The 19,715-nt window shown below is 36.4% G+C and overlaps 1 protein-coding gene across 1 annotated transcript; it reads left to right on the top strand.

Moving 5' to 3' along the window:
- Positions 1 to 12,902: 12,902 nt before the first annotated feature.
- On the top strand, positions 12,903 to 19,272 carry LOC106076982 (uncharacterized). Its single transcript, XM_056032080.1, has 6 exons — positions 12,903 to 13,572; positions 14,962 to 15,759; positions 15,884 to 16,078; positions 16,646 to 16,885; positions 17,489 to 17,653; positions 17,949 to 19,272. The coding sequence occupies exons 1-6, from the start codon at positions 13,101 to 13,103 to the stop codon at positions 18,173 to 18,175; spliced, it is 2,097 nt and encodes a 698-aa protein (XP_055888055.1). The 5' UTR covers positions 12,903 to 13,100; the 3' UTR covers positions 18,176 to 19,272.
- The last annotated feature ends 443 nt before the right edge of the window (positions 19,273 to 19,715 follow it).

Below are 19,715 nucleotides of genomic sequence, written 5' to 3'. Positions count from 1 at the left end.
GTTCTCCAATTCTAACGTTCGTTCCAGTTATGAGACACGACTGTGTCACACTTCTGCCTGACCTATCAATACATAACGGAGTGGAAACAGCCCACAAGCTGGGAGCTTCCATATTAAAGAGTAAATATAGTCTTCAATAATAGATGATGTAATATATTTAGATGTTTAATGAACTACATCTAGCATTCTTACCTCTTTCTTCTTATATTGTACTGAATTTCTTTGCCCTTCCCTAAGAGATGTCTCGGGTAGATAAAGCAGGCAGTCTAATGCTAGTTGTGATGTGTATTAGTAAAGTTTTTTTTATGGTGTTTACTGTTATTCCCATTCTCACCGCGGTAGGTAAGCTCTGGAAAGAAAGCCTAACTCACTGTTACAGCAGCTAATAGTAAACAACTTTATAAATAAATCTTTATACACATTGCGTGTCTACATGTTACTACACATTTCGTATTCCAATATCAAGAACTAAAAAAACTAACAAATCATGCTATACTTAGTCCGGCCAGTCAATCTGTCATGTGTGGCCCTCCTCACATCAATGTTACTAAAGTCATACAAAGCCTGAAATCTTGTAAACATTTTCTTTTAGATCTGTCTAAATGCCTTTAAAATCTATTAGTCTATAAAATGTTACGACCTGGTCATATTTCTTTAAAATGTATCTAAATGCCTATTGATCTATGTAGTTTATCTAATGCCTATGTGTCTAAGTAAGGCATTAGTAAACCATGGTCATATTTCCTTCAGACTGTACACAAGATGACTTCATGCAAGCCAGGTCAGATACTGCCATCGCTGGACAGCTGAAGATGCTGGAAGAGGACAGCGAAGATGAAGACAGCCCGGGGAATCAGAAGGTCAACTCTCCAGTCTACAAGGTCATGAGCACTGTGGCTCACCCAGAATATGCATCTTACCACGCTAGACTAGAAAGTTTTAATGGCTGGGGATATGGAAATATACTGAACCCAGAGACACTTGCAACCTCTGGACTCTATTATACAGGTAGGCTATTACCCAATATGGCTTACTACTAAAATAGACTATTGCCAAATAGACCTTTTTATGAAGGTAGACTATTGCCTATATATCTTAGTATGACGTTTGGCTACTATTGCCAAATAGACCTTATTAGGAACATAGACTAATGCCCAACAGACCTTATTATGAAAGTAGACTATTGCCCAATATACCTTTTTATGAAGATAGACCACTGCCCAACAGACTTTATTATAAAGATGGACTTTATTATGAAGATAGACTACTATTGACCATGTTTCAATCACTCACAGAGGATATGTCCAATAATCCATGAAGTTCCCAAATTCACAATATTAACAGAAAAATGTGTCTTACTTACTTGGACTTAGGTCCTCCCGCGCCGTTCGGCGCATTGGGCTGCAAGCTGTCTCCATAAAGATCTGTCGCTGGCAATGTCTGAAGCCTCTTCCCACCTGTGTCCACTGTTCTGAGGTCCTCCATGAAGGTGTGTCGCCAAGTAATACAAGGACGTCCCTGCTTGCGCTTTCCTCGTTTTGGCTTCCATGTTATCGCAACTCTTGGTATGCGTAATTCATTTTGTCGTAGAACATGTCCCGCAAACCTCATGCGACGCTCTGTCACAACCTCACTAAGTGTTTACGACTCCCAGTTCGGAACAGGATTTCCCTGTTTGAGACCCGATCTGTGTAACTGACTCCCAAAATCCGTCTCAGCCACAATGTGTCACAAAGTAAAATACATTTAAATTATTTATAGACCGTTTGAAAAAAAAAAAACTTAAAAAAAATATTTATAAGTAATAAATAAGCCCCCTAACCGGCACACCCTCCCATAAAAGTCCCTTTTTTATCATCATGTTTTAACATACTATTTATATCAATTTAAGGTTATAGATGTAGTTTAAATTAGGATATTATTTATCAAATTACTTATGTTTTGCAACTAGACAGATCTACACTTACACTAGTGATGGTATTACATAACCACAATGCCATGCTAAGCTAAATATCATATCTTATAAAATACAGACGTTACTTAGAAAAAGATGATGATTACGTCCTATGCGTCATGCATCTAGTCATGCATGTTAACCAAAGACTAAATAAAATTCTGCCAATCATTGTATTTTCCATAAACTATATTATATGCATTATATATACTTTTTTTATTATTCTTATATTATTTGTTCACGTTTTTTTTCATTTCGAATCATGCCATCCTTTAACTAAAAGGAACAAGGCTTATTAAAAATGAAACTTAGTTTTAAAAAAAAAGATAACTTTTGAACAAAAGATCCTTTCTTAGTTTTTTTTTTTGCTAAATTTTAAAATTTAAAGAAAAAGTTATTTGTAACCTTGTCATTGATAAAACTCAAACAGTACTGAAACTATTGAGCTATTAATTTTTTAAAAATATTTCTTCAAGGAGTCTCAGATTGTGTCTGTTGTTTCCAGTGTGGTATTGGTTTGAAATCTTGGAAGCAAGGAGATGACGTCATCGCTGAACACAAGAAGCACAGTCCAACTTGTCCATTCCTTAAGTCGTTGTCCAAGAGTCCTCAAGAAGATGGTGAAGGTCACATGACAGGTTGGTTCTCTTATTTTTTGCTTATTGTTTGGCTGATTTCTCTTTAGAAGAATGAAGAAAGCCAATTGTTGCAGACTAGACAACTTTTGTCTTGGAAGAGTTTCAAACATTCAGACACACGAAGAAAAGGGACGAACAAGCAAAATATAAGACACAAAAAATTCTAAGGGAAAGAAGCCCACTTCTATAACTATATCTCTCAGTAATGTGGAAGTTATTTCCTTTATTTGATATCAAACAAAATAATTAATTACTAATAAATAATTGATACATTAAATTAGTTAATGTTTGTTTAAATTGGTTTATATTTTGTAAATTAACATGATCAAATTTCATGATGACAACGATTTAATATATATGTATATGTTATCACATTTCTCTTGCAGATTCTAGAAGTCTGCCCAGTGAGAGCACAGCTCTGAAGTTACTGCGAGCAGAAAATAAAACTTTAAAAGAAAATCTGACCTGTAAAGTTTGTTTCAAGTCTGAAATCAAAGATGTCTTCCTACCTTGTGGAGAACTGTACGCCTGTAGTGACTGCTCTAAATTGTTGACACACTGTCCTTCCTGCAAGAAACAAATCCTGGCTACAGTTACTGTCTATTTGACTTAATAACGGAGTGTTATTTAGTATTAATGCATAGATATAAATAAAATGATGCCTACATTTATGAAAAAACAACACTTTTTTACTTGTCTACAAAAAATGTGTAACTAAAACAATATCGATATTGCGATATTGCGTGTTGAATAAAAAAAAATTGATATAATTAATATGATAATACTACTATTTGTTGTATGTTACGTGCTGTGATATTACCTGGCGTTGAACTCTTGTACATACAAGTTTCCTTCTCATATCATGCGGTCTATAGGGCAGATGATGTGAAGGTCATATGTTTGTGTTGGTCCACTGTTTACGAGGATGTAGTTGAAACAGCACAACCACCAAACGCCTTTGCATTTCCCCAACTAATGTCAGTTACTCATTAAACCTGGATGGACTCAGAGGAACCCTAGAGATCTCGAAATAAAACTTTTTAATAGCAGGATAATGCACTATAGATACCTCAGAATATGCATTTTGTTGGCTTTTAATACCGGAAATAGTACTTGGCGGCGCTTTCAGCGCTCCTCTAGACCCTCTTGCTGGCAATGGCGGGGAGTCTACAATTTTTCCACAAACTCCAGGAAGAACGTATTCTGGGGTACAATAAACGTCTTCCGAAAGAATGAAGGGTCAAAATGCAATAAACCTTAATTATGTACACACACATAGGCGTAGGCCGGGGGGGGGGGAAGAATAGAAAAAAAAAGAAAATCCTGGCTACGCCCATGTATGGTTTTTATTTTGTTTTCCTCCATTGATATAAATCTATTTTTCAATCATGTGAACAAACAATATTCCCCAACGTACAAGGAAGAAAAAAAAATAAAACCAGGAACTGTGCGAAATGTTCAGGCTATTGATTACTATTCCAAATTTAAACAAGTCATGCCAGTTGTCGTGTTTCCTCCAACTATTTTTTATGTTCCTCCGTTACCCTCCCCACGTTTCTCTCGCATTAGCAAAAAAAAAACAAAAACACGAAATCATTACGTTCGTCTACGTGATTGTCATGTGGCTATCTGACTTCCTTGTGATTGTTTATCACGATATGCTTGTATAAAAGATCGGATCGACACGCTTAAAAGGAGAGAGTTGCTGTGAAACTATCGCATTTTTAGGTAAATATGAAGAACAAAACTTTCCAAAATGAAGCACAATCTCAGCTGGATATAACATTCATTCTATATTCTGATTATAAAAGAGTGCCCTATACAACAAGACTGCTGACGGAGTGGGTATACGTCTGACTGTGTTCTCTTCGTTTACTTTCGTTATCTTTTTTTTTTTTTTTATTTACTGCTAGATGTTTTTTTTTTTTTAAATTTCTTAAATGTGCCTTAAACAAGCAAAAAATGTAAAAAAATATTTATCAATAATGTATAATTTATATCTCTTTTTCGATATAAAATGTAATTAATTACCAATAATTGATTGACTAGAGGCTAGGTGGCTGAGTGGCAAAGCGCTTGGCTTCCGAATCTGAGGTCCAGGGTTCGAATCTGGTGAAGACTGGGATTTTTTTATTTCGGGATCTTAAAGGCGTTTCTGAGCCCACCCAACTCTAATTACATTAGTTGGGGTTAAGTCAGGTCGTGCGGTTTGCGTGCTGGAGTGTCGTTCGAAGTTATAGATAGTCCCGGCTTCAAAGCCTGCCCGCTCCCATCCACCGTCGTCCTGCGGGAGGTTTGGACTAGGAAGTAAACTATCTTCGACTCTGAAGGAACATCCGAAACATGGAAAACATTTGACAAAACTTTTCCGATATGTAAAAAAGTTAAGACGGGGCGTTGTGCTGACCACATGACACTCTCGTTAACTGTGTGTCACAGAAACAGATCGATCGCAAGGTCTAAATGGGGAACTTTACAACTTTACTAATTAATTGACTAATAGGTTAGTTTTTTTTTTATTGATTCGTGTTTTATTAGGCAAATTGAATAATCAAGTGTAATGTTTGTAGTTGATCCGAGAATGGATTTTCTTTTCTTTAGCATAAATGAAAAAGATGGCTTAGGCTAATATGCTGTAAGGCGGCCTAGGCAAAATCTTTGTTGTAAAATTTCCTTTTCTTAAATACTAATTAAAGTTGTGCCTTTTTTAAATATTTAATTACACAGTGGCATATGTTTTAACACCGAACCAATTTTTCTATTTAAAATTTAAAATTTTATAAAATATTTGAATGTGTCGTGCAACATATAAGCTTAGAAGCCGCTACTGAGTTGATTGTAATAGTTCTAATAAAATATTAGAGATGCATAACAAACGAATATTCACACTTAACCAGAGTAACACCTTTAGCAAAATCCCTAAATTTAGAAAGCCTTCAGGACAGAAGACTCAAAAGTAAAGTAGCAATTATACATAAAACACTAAACACTGAGCTAGCCAGGAAAACCGGTGACTTGGCAGAATTTAAGTCATTGGTTAATATGCATGACTAAATGCATGACGCGTAGGGCGTAATCATCTTCTTTTTTTTGAAATAACGTCTGTATTATATAAGATAAGAAGAAGATATAGTGCTAACCTCTGTACACCTATACATACAGGGTGATTCAATTTTAGTTCTATTACACTCAATCTATGGATCTACCTGTTGTTGTAGCTTCAAACTGCTGATAGACAACACAACTAAAAAGCAGTAGACGTATTTTATTTTAACTTGTAAAACTTCAAACAGCTTGAAGTAACTTCTTTGTAAGCACAACTAAATAGAACTTTTATTACAATGTAAACAAATTGAAGTTGAAGATGAAATGAAATAAATATAGCAGCCTTTAGTAATAATATAAAATGGTATTTTGAACAACATCTAAAGGGGACTAATTCAGCTAATGTACTACCACTTTAGACAAGTATAATTTCTTTCCCTTGTTCGAGATACCAATCAAAATAGGTAATTAACAATACATAAGTAAATAATTGGTTAGTTTATTAATTGATTCTTATGTTGTCAGGTAAGGGAAATAAATGTTGAAAATTTCAACTTGAAGAAATTAAGTGTACAGACATTTTATCAGACAGACAAAGTGGGTTGGTATAAGCTTTGAAATAAAAAGAAGTACTTGAAACGACTTGAAGTCATTCCAAGAGGTCCTAATAAATCTAAAAGCTATTCCAAAATGAAAGGCCTTACAATTCGCATAAAATATTTCTACTCAATAAATGTTAATTTACTCAATATTGAAAGAGAAACGCCAGTGGCCAGAGGATAGGTTCACATGAAATGTTTTCATAAAGTATCAAACTAAACTGTTCTTCTTCAGCACTAAGCAAAGCAACCAAATTTACTCCTTACTGTTTATTGTTAAAAGGTTCAAGGTCAGGTCACTTGTGACGCATTGCTTAGGATTGAAGTCTGACGTAGCCCAAGCCCACTCTTAATAATCCTAGAAATTTTTTTTAAAATTCTTGGCATTACTTGATATTTAGATGACGAATATTTTCGGGAAAATCCGAATATAGCCCATAAGAATGAGCTGGTTTCTCAAAAAGATATCTGAGTAGGACCCCCCCCCCCCCAACTGTTTCAGCCTTACCTGTTAGACAATTATAGCTTACAGTGTATATTTGTATCTATTATTTTTTTTTTTTTTTTAATTTGTTTCCTAAGAAAGAAATGGCGAAATTTTATCTAAGAACCATCTGTTCGCATCCCACTCTTCCTGGATATCAACCGTCTTGAGCAGAATGCCAATTCTTTTATTCCTCTCTCTATATATATTTACAATTGTTTTAAATCTGTGATTATATTTATCGGACCATGTGAATTTGTTAAGTTGGTTCGATAGGGTTACTTAGACACACTAGCACGTCAATCGATGCAGATAACAGTAATAAACATACATACTGCTAAATAATGTACCACAACGACCCCGGCTATCCAGGAAAGAACATTTAAATAAATATAGAAAATAAACTCAGTGACAGCAAAAACACCTATCCTCTTCCACTCCTAAAAAAAAAAAAAAAACAACAATATAACACTAAAACACAAACCATCTTGTCATACAACAGACCCAAAAGATTTAGTTCATTTTCGGTTTATACTTTTCACATTCAAACTCTGAGAATATATATAGACAAAGGAATGCAACTCTTTCATACCTAGAGAACAGCAGAGTAGCAGAACATTGTCCCCAAACATGCTACTAACAGATCAAAGGATGTGGCAGTGCCCGTCTAGTGTGTTTTTAATTAATATATTATATTATATTGTTATAAACCTGGTGATAGAAAAGATGGGGGTAGCGCTAGACGAGCGGTCAACCGTGACGAGTTATAACGGACAGCCGAGACGAGTGTCAACATGACGGTTCGGGAAGGATCGGCGTCGTGAACAGAGCTCAGGAGCGTCACGAGGGATGTAGTCATGTGACGAAACTAGAAACGTCGAGCGATGTTCCGTCCGGTTCTAGAAGGCCAGCAGGGACCCTATAATAAGAGAGGAGGTGTCGAAGTTAAGAAGGTTCAGAGCCCGGTTCACTACAGTCCTGTCGACTACAGCACAGTTCAGCGGTGTGGTTCTGTACGGAGCATTACGACGGTTCAGTGCGGAGTACTATCAAGTACAGTTGAGACGAACGGCGTCTTGATCTTGGTCTGTGATCGAGTCCGACACAACGAGCCCAGTGTGTGAACTGTTGAACCCTTTGCAAGCCCGGAACGAGACGGAGAGGCCAGTGATAGAGTTGATACGGCGGTACGGTTGATACGGAGAGATATTTGTACAGCCTGTGTTACGTGTTAACAATTGTTCAGTAATTGGCTGCAATTTATTCGACATTAAACTGTTACGTTACATTGGAGCCCTGAGTTGTCAAGTTCTTGAAGTTGATGGTGTATGGTGCGGTTTGCAGAGAGCCCGGATATTGAGATTCGTAACAATATTATATTATATTATATTTTCTGTGTGTCTGTCTGGGTGGATTCTTTAGAAAAATTTTCTCCAATTTTCCATTCTCTGATCAAGTTGAGATTTGCGACTACCATAGAAAAAGGATCGATAATCCTAGCAGTATTGCGAGATATGGCAATGATTGTGCGGTACTTTCATTTAATATAAGCTTATTTTTTTTACGTTTTTCTTTAGAGAGAGAGAGAGAGAAAGATAGAGAGAAAGATAGACTAAGTGAGAGAAAGAAAGGGACAGAGAGAGAAATGGAGAGAAAGATAGACTAAGTGAGAGACTATGAGAGAAAATAAGAGTGACTGAGAGAGAGAGAGAGAGCAAGAGATTTATGATTTATGATTTGGCAGAGAATAATTCGCCCTTCCTGAACCACGATGAATCTAATCTCATTCCCAACAAACTCAAAGATGGCTTTGACGACGATAAAAATAATTGCTCCTTTTTCAAATTTATTGTTGTTATAAAACTTAAAGGTTATTGGGTCTATCAGAATGCATTCCCACGGGAACGCGTGCGTGGGTTTGAGACGATGTGTGATACTTGTTTCGGTCTTTCTATTGCCATTCACGTTTTTGTTTCCTTTTAGAGACATACAGTTGACTCGGTTGAGTAATAACATTTAAAAAGTCAAGAATTCCTATTTTTTTCCTAGAATATAATCTTAAGTTCTCTTAAAACAATAAAAGTTAATTGGCACGAAGAACAGTAAACAATAAATCTATTTTTAAACATGAAATCTAATTTTTGTAACACTCTTATTGAGTGTTCATTTTGGATTTTCCCGAAAAATAAAAATATTTCTGATGAAAAATTGGTCATTTCCTCTTATATTATCTATTTAAACCCAAAACACTCTCTCCTGGCCGAACCTTATAAATGTAGGTAATTTTGATTTATAGCTATTGAGCGGGGCAGTTTGAATTTTCACAGACGCGTAACGAAATATACTATAACAATAGAAACTAAAATGAAGCATATGCTATCACTTTTAATATTGCAGCCTCTAGATAACTACGCCGCTCGGAGGCTTATTTCACTGTTTGAGTTTCTGGATCATGTGGTTTATATTTTGTGATTGATTTCATCTTTTTACAGAATGGGTTTGTCTATTTTATGGTTTTGTTTTCTCCGTTCAACTTTGTGCTTTAATGCTACAAAAGGTTGCATAATAAAGATTTAGATCTGTCTTTCGTAAAGTGTAAAATACCATAATACTATGTAACTTGTTAACAAAGACATATATAATACATTTTACCTGATTTACGAGTTAGTATTTTAATAATAGTAATTGTAATGAAAAACTCTACTAGCATACCAACATCATGGCTGCAAAATAAATACAATGTTAGACCTTGTAATTAGGTCTGTTGGTTCTTGGTCTTAGGTTGTATCGACCGGGACCAATACAGTCGTCGCTTTGAGTTGATGACTCTAGCGGCTCTCTAACTGGAGACTCAGCACATGCACTAGTTTCCTCATGTAGTCTATTTCCTCCTGTTGAACCTGTGTGCTAGTTTCCTCATGTAGTCTATTTCCTCCTGTTGAACCTGTGTGCTAGTTTCCTCATGTAGTCTATTTCCTCCTGTTGAACCTGTGTGCTAGTTTCCTCATGTAGTCTATTTCCTCCTGTTGAACCTGTGTGCTAGTTTCCTCATGTAGTCTATTTCCTCCTGTTGAACCTGTGTGCTAGTTTCCTCATGTAGTCTATTTCCTCCTGTTGAACCTGTGTGCTAGTTTCCTCATGTAGTCTATTTCCTCCTGTTGAACCTGTGTGCTAGTTTCCTCATGTAGTCTATTTCCTCCTGTTGAACCTGTGTGCTAGTTTCCTCATGTAGTCTATTTCCTCCTGTTGAACCTGTGTGCTGGTTTCCTCATGTAGTCTATTTCCTCCTGTTGAACCTGTGTGCTAGTTTCCTCATGTAGTCTATTTCCTCCTGTTGAACCTGTGTGCTAGTTTCCTCATGTAGTCTATTTCCTCCTGTTGAACCTGTGTGCTAGTTTCCTCATGTAGTCTATTTCCTCCTGTTGAACCTGTGTGCTAGTTTCCTCATGTAGTCTATTTCCTCCTGTTGAACCTGTGTGCTAGTTTCCTCATGTAGTCTATTTCCTCCTGTTGAACCTGTGTGCTAGTTTCCTCATGTAGTCTATTTCCTCCTGTTGAACCTGTGTGCTAGTTTCCTCATGTAGTCTATTTCCTCCTGTTGAACCTGTGTGCTAGTTTCCTCATGTAGTCTATTTCCTCCTGTTGAACCTGTGTGCTAGTTTCCTCATGTAGTCTATTTCCTCCTGTTGAACCTGTGTGCTAGTTTCCTCATGTAGTCTATTTCCTCCTGTTGAACCTGTGTGTTAGTTTCCTCATGTAGTCTATTTCCTCCTGTTGAACCTGTGTGTTAGTTTCCTCATGTAGTCTATTTCCTCCTGTTGAACCTGTGTGTTAGTTTCCTCATGTAGTCTATTTCCTCCTGTTGAACCTGTGTGTTAGTTTCCTCATGTAGTCTATTTCCTCCTGTTGAACCTGTGTGCTAGTTTCCTCATGTAGTCTATTTCCTCCTGTTGAACCTGTGTGCTAGTTTCCTCATGTAGTCTATTTCCTCCTGTTGAACCTGTGTGTTAGTTTCCTCATGTAGTCTATTTCCTCCTGTTGAACCTGTGTGTTAGTTTCCTCATGTAGTCTATTTCCTCCTGTTGAACCTGTGTGTTAGTTTCCTCATGTAGTCTATTTCCTCCTGTTGAACCTGTGTGTTAGTTTCCTCATGTAGTCTATTTCCTCCTGTTGAACCTGTGTGTTAGTTTCCTCATGTAGTCTATTTCCTCCTGTTGAACCTGTGTGTTAGTTTCCTCATGTAGTCTATTTCCTCCTGTTGAACCTGTGTGCTAGTTTCCTCATGTAGTCTATTTCCTCCTGTTGAACCTGTGTGCTAGTTTCCTCATGTAGTCTATTTCCTCCTGTTGAACCTGTGTGTTAGGAGTAGCCGTAGTCACACGTTCAGTAGGCATTCACATTTGCGTGATAGGGCTTGTCTCCAGCTTCCACATGTTGCTACACCTATGATTCTCCCTCTCGTGGATTGTTGGCCAAATGTCGCAATGACACTGTTTCTTCTATTCAATCAGGAAGTCTGAAAATGACATACTGTGGGTCAGGGCCGGCCTCAGGCCGATTTTTACAGAATTCTCTAAATTGGGACGCCCCTGGAATGGGCCCCGCAATTTACATTTGGCATGACATTGCTCTTGTCACAGGCTTTTAATGATGTAGGCCTTACAGGGTTAACATATTTAGTGTATCACAGACTGATGTCAATTAACCCAAAGGCGCCTTTTGCGTTTGAGTTACTTCCTGTGCATGTTGTATAATAAATGTTGAAATCATGATCTAATTAATAGTAATAGTTGTTTTGTAAAAAAAAGGGGGTCTTACAAGCATAGATTAAATAACCGCAAATCGTAAGACATGTCCTGCTGTGGGTTGCATGTGATTAAGTCCGCAGCTATTGTACCATCGTCATATTTTAATGTACAAACTCAACAGTAACAACAGTAATAAAATAATAATAATAATAATATCTTTGTAATCAATAAAGAAATGAGTCTTACATACATAAGACCAGGGCCGGTCTTAAGCCACTGCAACCTATGCGGCCTCTGTGGGCCCCGCACATTCATAGGCCCCGCGCGAAATCTAAGTGTAAATTATTAAATTAAACCATATTAAATTATTATTAGAGTTCCTAGAATTCTCATGAAATTGCAAAATTTACGATAAAGTCATGAAAATCTCATAAAATTATTAAAATCTTCTGAAAACTGATGCAAATCTCCTTAAAAACAGAACAAAATTGTCATTTCTGGCTGTCATTCAATATGGAAAACGCCAATCCTACTGGCGATAAAAAAACAACCCGGCATTGTCAGCTTTCATTTAATAAAAAAAAAATAATAATAATTCGAATTTTAATCAAAACAAGAAGTTCAAATCTATCTTTAAAAAAAAAAGCGATATTTTGCTAGTTGATAGTAAATCTAAAAAGAAGATCGGAATGTTTATCGGCTTTTTGTGGGAAAACTACCATCTATTGTAGATGGTTCGTAAAGTTAATTTCAGAGTGATTTTGTACTAACTATGAATAAAATGCAAAGACAAATTTATTTTCTAATACAAAATCTTCATTTTCACTTATTATCCTTATCCCTACCCAGAGTAGGGCCCCGCGCAATCCGTTTCGAATAGGGCCCCGAAATCTGTAGGACCGGCCCTGCATAAGACAACGCCTATATGTAACAAAACACAGCTAACGAAGTACAACTTCATCCCTCCCCCTTTTCTTTTTCTTCTTTCTAAATTTTTGTTTAGGGTTCAGACGCGTAGCTCTATATCTGAGATGAACCTCGCAGTGGTTTCCAGAATAGAGTTTTATTTTATCTGGGGGTTTCGGGGTCAGTGTTTTGTTCGGGCCTCTCAAGCTCATACCTATTTCACAAAAATATTACATGTGAAATGTTTAAATCAGATAGTTGCATTGTAATAATAATTGTAATAATTTCATGTTTAGAAGACAAAGTCTAGGCCTAACAAAAAAACATGTTTGGGTCGTGTCGCATTGGGCCCCTCTGTTCTAAAAGTAATAGGCTATTGAATGTAGTTCAGGGTGGCCCCCTGCTTAGGGCTGGCCCTAAGTGAAGATCTTAATAATAAAGTTGTTAAGCTATAGTATAATGAAGAGTATTTTAGGTGAAATGTGAAGAGTATCGTCTGAATTATTACACTTTGTCTTTTTGTTTCAGCAAGAAGCTTAGAGATGAAGATGATGACCAACTTTGACAAACTTAACAGAACTTTACATCATTTGAAATACACATCCACTCGAATTTTTAAAAACTTTAAACACAAAAAGTTTAAAAGCTCTATTAATTACGAAGCAACTTGACATTGTCTACATTTTGAGTCTTATAAGAGTCTTACTAGATTTCTCTTTGACCGCGATGTTCGCTACAGAATCATCCTATCTGAAGCGCCTTGCAAGCTTCTGTACTCTTTCCCAGAATGATTTAAAGGTTTACCAGACCAGTCTTGCAAAAAATGGCTTTTACTACATCGGTCGCGACCTCATTGAATGCGAGGTTTGCAAGGCGAAAATTCACATTTGGAAGGACAGGTCGGAGATTGAACGAGCGCACTCCGAGGGGTGTACCTTTGCAAATGTGTCAAACACTGTGGAAAATGCGCAGGCTTTACTAAACGGGACAAAAGACACACGGGGCTTCGTTGCTTCTACAAATTATACGGAATTCTTCGCTGGCTGTTCGTTAAATGAACGATCGCATTCAACAAATACTGAGGAAGATTCAAGATCTCTTCGTGATTATGAAATAATTTCTACTAAGTCGAATGGTTATAATTATTCAACCAATTCAATATATAAACCTACGGCGACCTTATCAGAGGAATTTATAGGTAAGTTAGCGTATTTATTTAAAAACTATTCAAAAGAAGGTTACAAAGACAGTTTATGTGGAAACTCAAACTCAAAATCGGCCCCCGAAATGAACCACCAAGGCAGGTAAAAAGGCAGGTATCAATATTTTCTGAAAGAATATCAGAATTAAATTCTATGAAAGACAAATGACAGAGATGAATGGAGAAATAAGGTTGGCAGATCTTGAGTGGTGCCCTAGCGGTCCAGCAAACCAAAGGACAGGTGAACGTGAATGTGAAGTTATATGTGAACGTGACCTAACTGATGTCTTATAATGAATATCTAATTAATCTAATTGTTTTGTAAAGAGTCAATCTCTTATTCAAAACATCAAAATAGTAATTTTAAGTAAAAAAAATAGTTCCTTTAGTTAATCGTTTTATGTGTACTTTTGCTTTTTGCAGTTCACGCGATAATATGAAAAACTACTTATTAATTGTTGTATTAAATTATGTCCAACTTATATGCATACTAAATAGTTTTTTTCTCTTAAAAAAAGGAGACATTTTTTTTATTTGTAAATGTAGTAGTTCGTAACAATACAAATATAAAAAAAATATATTTTTTTTGACAAAAAATCTAAAACTATTTGTATAAATGTGTTGAAAATATGGCAAATTGTCATCTCCTCTACTAGAGAGATTTCCCTGTTTGTTACCATTAATAGTAAATAGTTGTAAAAGTCGTGTATTTTTATGAAAAAACTGCTTGCATAATTGATTTAAAAAATTAGATTTTTCGCTTTAGAAAAGAAATAAGTAACCGTTGCATCAGAACTTTGAATGGAATAAAATATTATGATTTCGGATTTACACTATCTTTTCTAGTTTACGAGATCTAAACGGGTCAGACGGACAGACAGACGGACAGACATTTCACACAAATAGCGTCTTTTCCCCTTTCGGGGCCCGATAAAAATTGAAGAACATCTTCGTTAAATTAAAAAAAAAAATCAGCACTATCTTCATGTATATTAGCATAAAAAATAAAATGAAAAAGAAATATATATATATAATAAATAAGATTAAATTTGTGCTGCAATTCTAATATTTCAATAGTAGGCATTTAAAGCTTTGTATTGATTTACATGGTAATAAAAAATATAGCTTTTATATAGCGCTACTTTCATTCTTATAGCTATGGTCCAATCTCCTTTCTGGACCAGTTGGGAGATGGGGGTATCTGGGAGAAGATTTTCAGTGCTGCCTTTAGACGCTCAGTAAGCACAACTCTGCTCGACTCGGGTGTCGAACCGCGAACCCCCTTAATGGATAGCCATGTTCAAGCGTACAATACTGAAAATAATTTAACCAATGCATACTTTTATATTCTCGATCACATAGAAGTATTTTTTTTTTTTCTTGCAGATTTTCCTGATTTATTTATAAATGAAGTTTTTGATAAATATCTTTCCAGTCAAACTAATGTTAATCGTAATATTGGCAGAGAATGTGATAAAAATCCTGGCCACTTTGCTTATTTTGGCTTGGAAACTTTAAGGATGGAACAACTACCTTCCAAATGTCGTGACTCGGAAACGCTGAGACTGCTTAGATTGATGGGCAACCTCACAGTCATGTTAACAGTCTTAAAAACAAATCATTCTAGAGGACACGAAAATTACACATCGAAAATTGGAACGGGATTTGTCATTGAACATGGCTGCCAAGTTCATCAATCTGTACAGAAAGATGACAAATCTGGACTGAGGACTCTGAAAAAATATCTTCCCTTTTCAAGTAAGAATCAAATTGGTTATATATACATTCAAACCTCGAGACATCTTATATTCAATGATGAAGAAGCTCAGAAAACCCAAGTGGAGTTCTCCTTTGGCCACGAAGAACGTCAAGATGTCGTCACACTCATAGGGAAGTATTTACTGTGTAGTACAATCCCTGGAGACAGTCAATGCTTGTTAGTCTGCGAGTGTTCTGACTTAAGGTTTATCCAAAGAATCAATCAACTCCAGGCAGAGTTCACTCAAGCTGCACATCGTCTCCCACTGAAGGTCAAGAAAGGAATGCTGAAAAGGATGTTCATGGTTCATCACCCACATGGAGGACCCAAAGTTTTGTCTTACGGAGATTTTGTTCAAGTCAAATACAACATGGTGACGACTAATGACAAAACGTCTTTGGTGAAAATGACGTCTCAGGAACAAGGTAAAATTTAAATATCTCAGTAAAGTTATCGATAACTGAACATTATATGCTGCATTTAAATAATGTCATAAGTCTGGTTTTGCTTGAGAGTATCTGATATTGAAAAACTTCTTTCTCTCTGCAGAGGTACTAGATATCAGCCAGTGTAGGAAGGTGTTGCTCTATGCTGCTGACACCTGTCCTGGCTCAAGTGGGGCGCCACTACTGACCTTCTCAACTACAACTGTGGACGGTAACAATCCTGAAGATATTAAACCTGAGATATGGATGCATAATGGATTTGAAACAACACACAAACTGGGCGCTTCTGTTTTAAAAGGTAATGCAGCTATCTTTTTTTTTTTAATTCTCTGTTTGGTGACGTATGCACTGTTCAGGGCATCAGCAAGAGAGGATCTGAGCCTCACTCAAGTGGAGTTTGATGATGATGATCTCTAAATTAAAACATAAATGTGTGAAATGTGATTATTTTGTTGACTGACCTTATACATCCGTACTTCTTAAATATTCAACTTCTTTATTATTATTTTTTCATAAACCTCTTCATCATCATCATCATCATCATTAATGATAATGGTTTCCAATTCCATACTGCTTTAGCATGTTATATGTGTTTTGACTCCATCCTTTTTTTGTGGCAATTTGGGGAAGGGGTATAATGGGAGACAACCTCTCAGCAATAACTCGACTCGAGATAAATCTCGAAGAATTTATAGATTTCATCGAGATTGAACTTCAGCCACCTGGGTTAGCTGTCTAGGTGGTGTACATAACCACACAATTAGTCTCATTCGCTATTGACCTATAATTCATCCACCTGGGTAGATATTTAGCCAATGAATAAAAATTTGGGATTTGAACCATCTACTTATTGGTTTCTGCTCAGGATGTACATCCGAAGATTTCACTCGGCCAAGAGCCGACGGAAGAGAACAAGAGGAAGACAGTGAGGATGAAAACACTCTCGGCAAGCAAAAGGTCAACTCCCCAGTCTACAAGGTCATCAGTACGCCCTCTCACCCTGAATATATTTTGTTCAGTGCTCGAGTAGACAGTTACAGTAACTGGACATTCCATGAGATATTCAGTCCGCAGAAACTTGCCTCGTGTGGATTCTACTACACAGGTAAGGTTTGACCAATCAAATTTCTTTCAGATTTTATAACAGTGTATGTTAAATTAGAAAACTGATTTCAAAATGTTGTTTTTAACTTATTTTCATGATATTTAAAAACTTTATTGGGTTGAAAACAGTTTTAATACAGAAAGTAAGCAACTTTAGAAAACGGACCTGACATGAAATAGGTGTTTAGAAAGTAACTTTATACCTTGAACCACATACTATTGAAATTGTGTCATGCTATGAAACCAATATCGGAAATCAATGTTCTAAATCGATGCCGTAAATATGTTCAAGCTAGACTATAATTCATTTTATCTTATGGATACAAATGGAGTGGGGGGGGGGGGGGGCGTTGTGGCTGAGTGGTAAACCACTTGGCTTCCGAACCGAGCGGTCCCAGGTTCGAATTCATGAGAAGACTAGAATTTTTTATTTTAAGGACGCTTCTAAGTCCACCAAACCCTAATGGGGACCTGACCTTAGTTTGGGGAAAGCAAAGTTGTTGGTCGTTCTGCTGGCCACATGACATCCTGCTCGTTGGCCAAATAAACAGATGTCCTTTACATCATTCGTCCCATCTTAGCCTTCAAATATTTTATTCAACAGGTGAAGCTGATTGCGTGCGCTGTTTCCAGTGTGGTCTGGGACTCAGGTCTTGGAAACCAGGGGATGATGTCCTTACACAGCACGAGAAATACAGACCGACTTGCCCCTACTTAAAGTCATCCCCTAAAGAGGAAGAAGCTAGCACTGAAGCGAGTGCTGAAACAAGTAATTTAATTATTCGTATTAAAAAATTTTGTATTGGGGATACACACCTAATAAGCATTAATACAGTATTAACGTAACTTAAGAATCCATGTTAACAAACATAATGTAGGCGCAAGGTACTATGATAACATTAGAAATATAAACACAAAAGTTAACAAAAACAAATGTAGGCGCAAGGTACTATGATAACATTAGAAATATAAACACAAAAGTTAACAAAAACAACTGATCTAAAATCTAATATAAAGTGCCTATTGATTTAAAATTCAAGCATTGTTAATTTTTTTTGAAACAGATTTTGACATCCAGGACGCAGAAAACATGGAACTGAAGTTGTTGGAATCAGAAAACACGAAACTGAAACAACAATTGATGTGTAAAGTTTGTTTCAAGTCAGAAATCAAAGATGTCTTTCTACCGTGTGGAGAACTGTACGCCTGTAGTGACTGCTCTAAATTGTTGACACACTGTCCTTCCTGCAAGAAACAAATCCTGGCTACAGTGACTGTCTATTTGACTTAATAACGGAGAATGTCCGGTTACTGTCTATTGAACGTAGCGCTGGTAGAGAATGTGAAAAATATATACCTAAAAACACGTGTTAGGGTATAAACTGGAAAAAGTATCAGAAATCGTGACTATTTTATTCCATTCCCCAGATTTAGCGACATTAAAAGCATGAGGCTACATATCTCTGTTGAGATCTGATATTTGTTGTTGTTGTTGTAACTACAGAACTCGTAGAAATAAAATAACGGCAACATCTGCATAGGTTGAAGCAGTGGCGTAGCTAGGGTATTTGATGCCCCGTGCGGCCCGCACCACCCGCACATGGCTAGCTACGCCACTGGGTTGAACACTGTCGTCAGAAGATTTTTAAATAATATATCCACACTATGCTTATTTATCTGCCTATAACTTAACTCCACGCAGTTCGATGTTTCATTGTGTTCCAATGTGTAAAATATCAAATCTGAACATTTGTAGATTAAACTATTGGTGTAGGACTTACGTTAAAAGAATCTAGATTCTGTTTCACTCCGTACAAGAAGTATATAAATCTCTATCAGATTTGTCAGAAACCTCGTTAGTAAATGAAACATGCTGTGATTACTCCATTAAAGCACGCGAAGAAAGACGGGCGTGTGTCTTATGGTCGCCTTGTTCCTGTGCAAGGACAGGCCCGTTGACGCATATGGACCAGTTCTCTCCTTGTCCCAATCGCCCTTCATGCAAAACGGGGCATCCGTAAAGAATGAAGTTTATTGTCTCACCGACTCCGATGCAGTGGCGTCACTGTGTGTTAAAATTGTGCCTAAATTATTCATAAATTTATATTTTTTTATCCATTTTATTATATTATATAAGTCTGAAAGGGATTCTTCACTTTACTTTTTGAATAACTTATAATCATCCACAATTTGTATAAATATATCAAGTTTCTCGTATAACAAAAACAGTATTATATTAATTTGCATTTAGTAACGTCTTAAATAATATACTCAAATATGGCTGTGATTTTTATTTTTTTTGTAATTTATTAGCTATTAAAGTTGTTTTTCCTTTTGAGTTTGAAGTCAATAAAAAACGCTAAATGTAGTGATAAAAAAAAAAGTGAATATTTGTTTTGTATTTCTATATTGTTTGATGAATATACTTTTTGTTTTCATTGGCTAAATATCTGAACGAGAATAAGTCATGTGCCAGGTTGGCTTTTATTTCTGAACCTTCTTGACCATGCAAACAATCTGTAAAATAAACTAAAAGCGAGATGGGGGAGGGGGGTTGTGAGTCGGAGGGGGGAAACTATGATAGTAGTAACAGGAAATGTATTTCTTTTGTCACTACTTTTGATTTGATAAATATGCCTTGGATCTTGGATTATATTAAGAATTTCAGATTTTCCTGTTATTTAGCGTCAGGGCCGGTCCTACAGGTTGCGGGGCTCTATGCGAAACGGATTGCGCGGGGCCTAATTTGGGATGTGATAAGGAAAATAAGGGAAAAATAAGATTTTGTATTAGAAAATAAATTCATCTTTGCATTTTATTCATACTTTACT

Source organism: Biomphalaria glabrata, chromosome 6, assembly GCF_947242115.1.
Source record: "Biomphalaria glabrata chromosome 6, xgBioGlab47.1, whole genome shotgun sequence".
Classification (NCBI taxonomy): Eukaryota; Metazoa; Mollusca; class Gastropoda; family Planorbidae; genus Biomphalaria; species Biomphalaria glabrata.
The sequence above is the reverse complement of the archived record's forward strand: the minus strand, read 5'-3'. Positions and strand labels throughout refer to the sequence as shown.

Coding starts and splice junctions, on each gene's coding strand:
- LOC106076982 (XM_056032080.1), top strand. CDS start 13,101: ATGTTCGCTACAGAATCATCCTATCTGAAGCGCCTTGCAAGCTTCTGT. Junction 16,079..16,645: donor GGGCGCTTCTGTTTTAAAAG/GTAATGCAGCTA, acceptor GTTTCTGCTCAG/GATGTACATCCGAAGATTTC. Junction 17,654..17,948: donor TGAAGCGAGTGCTGAAACAA/GTAATTTAATTA, acceptor TTTTTGAAACAG/ATTTTGACATCCAGGACGCA.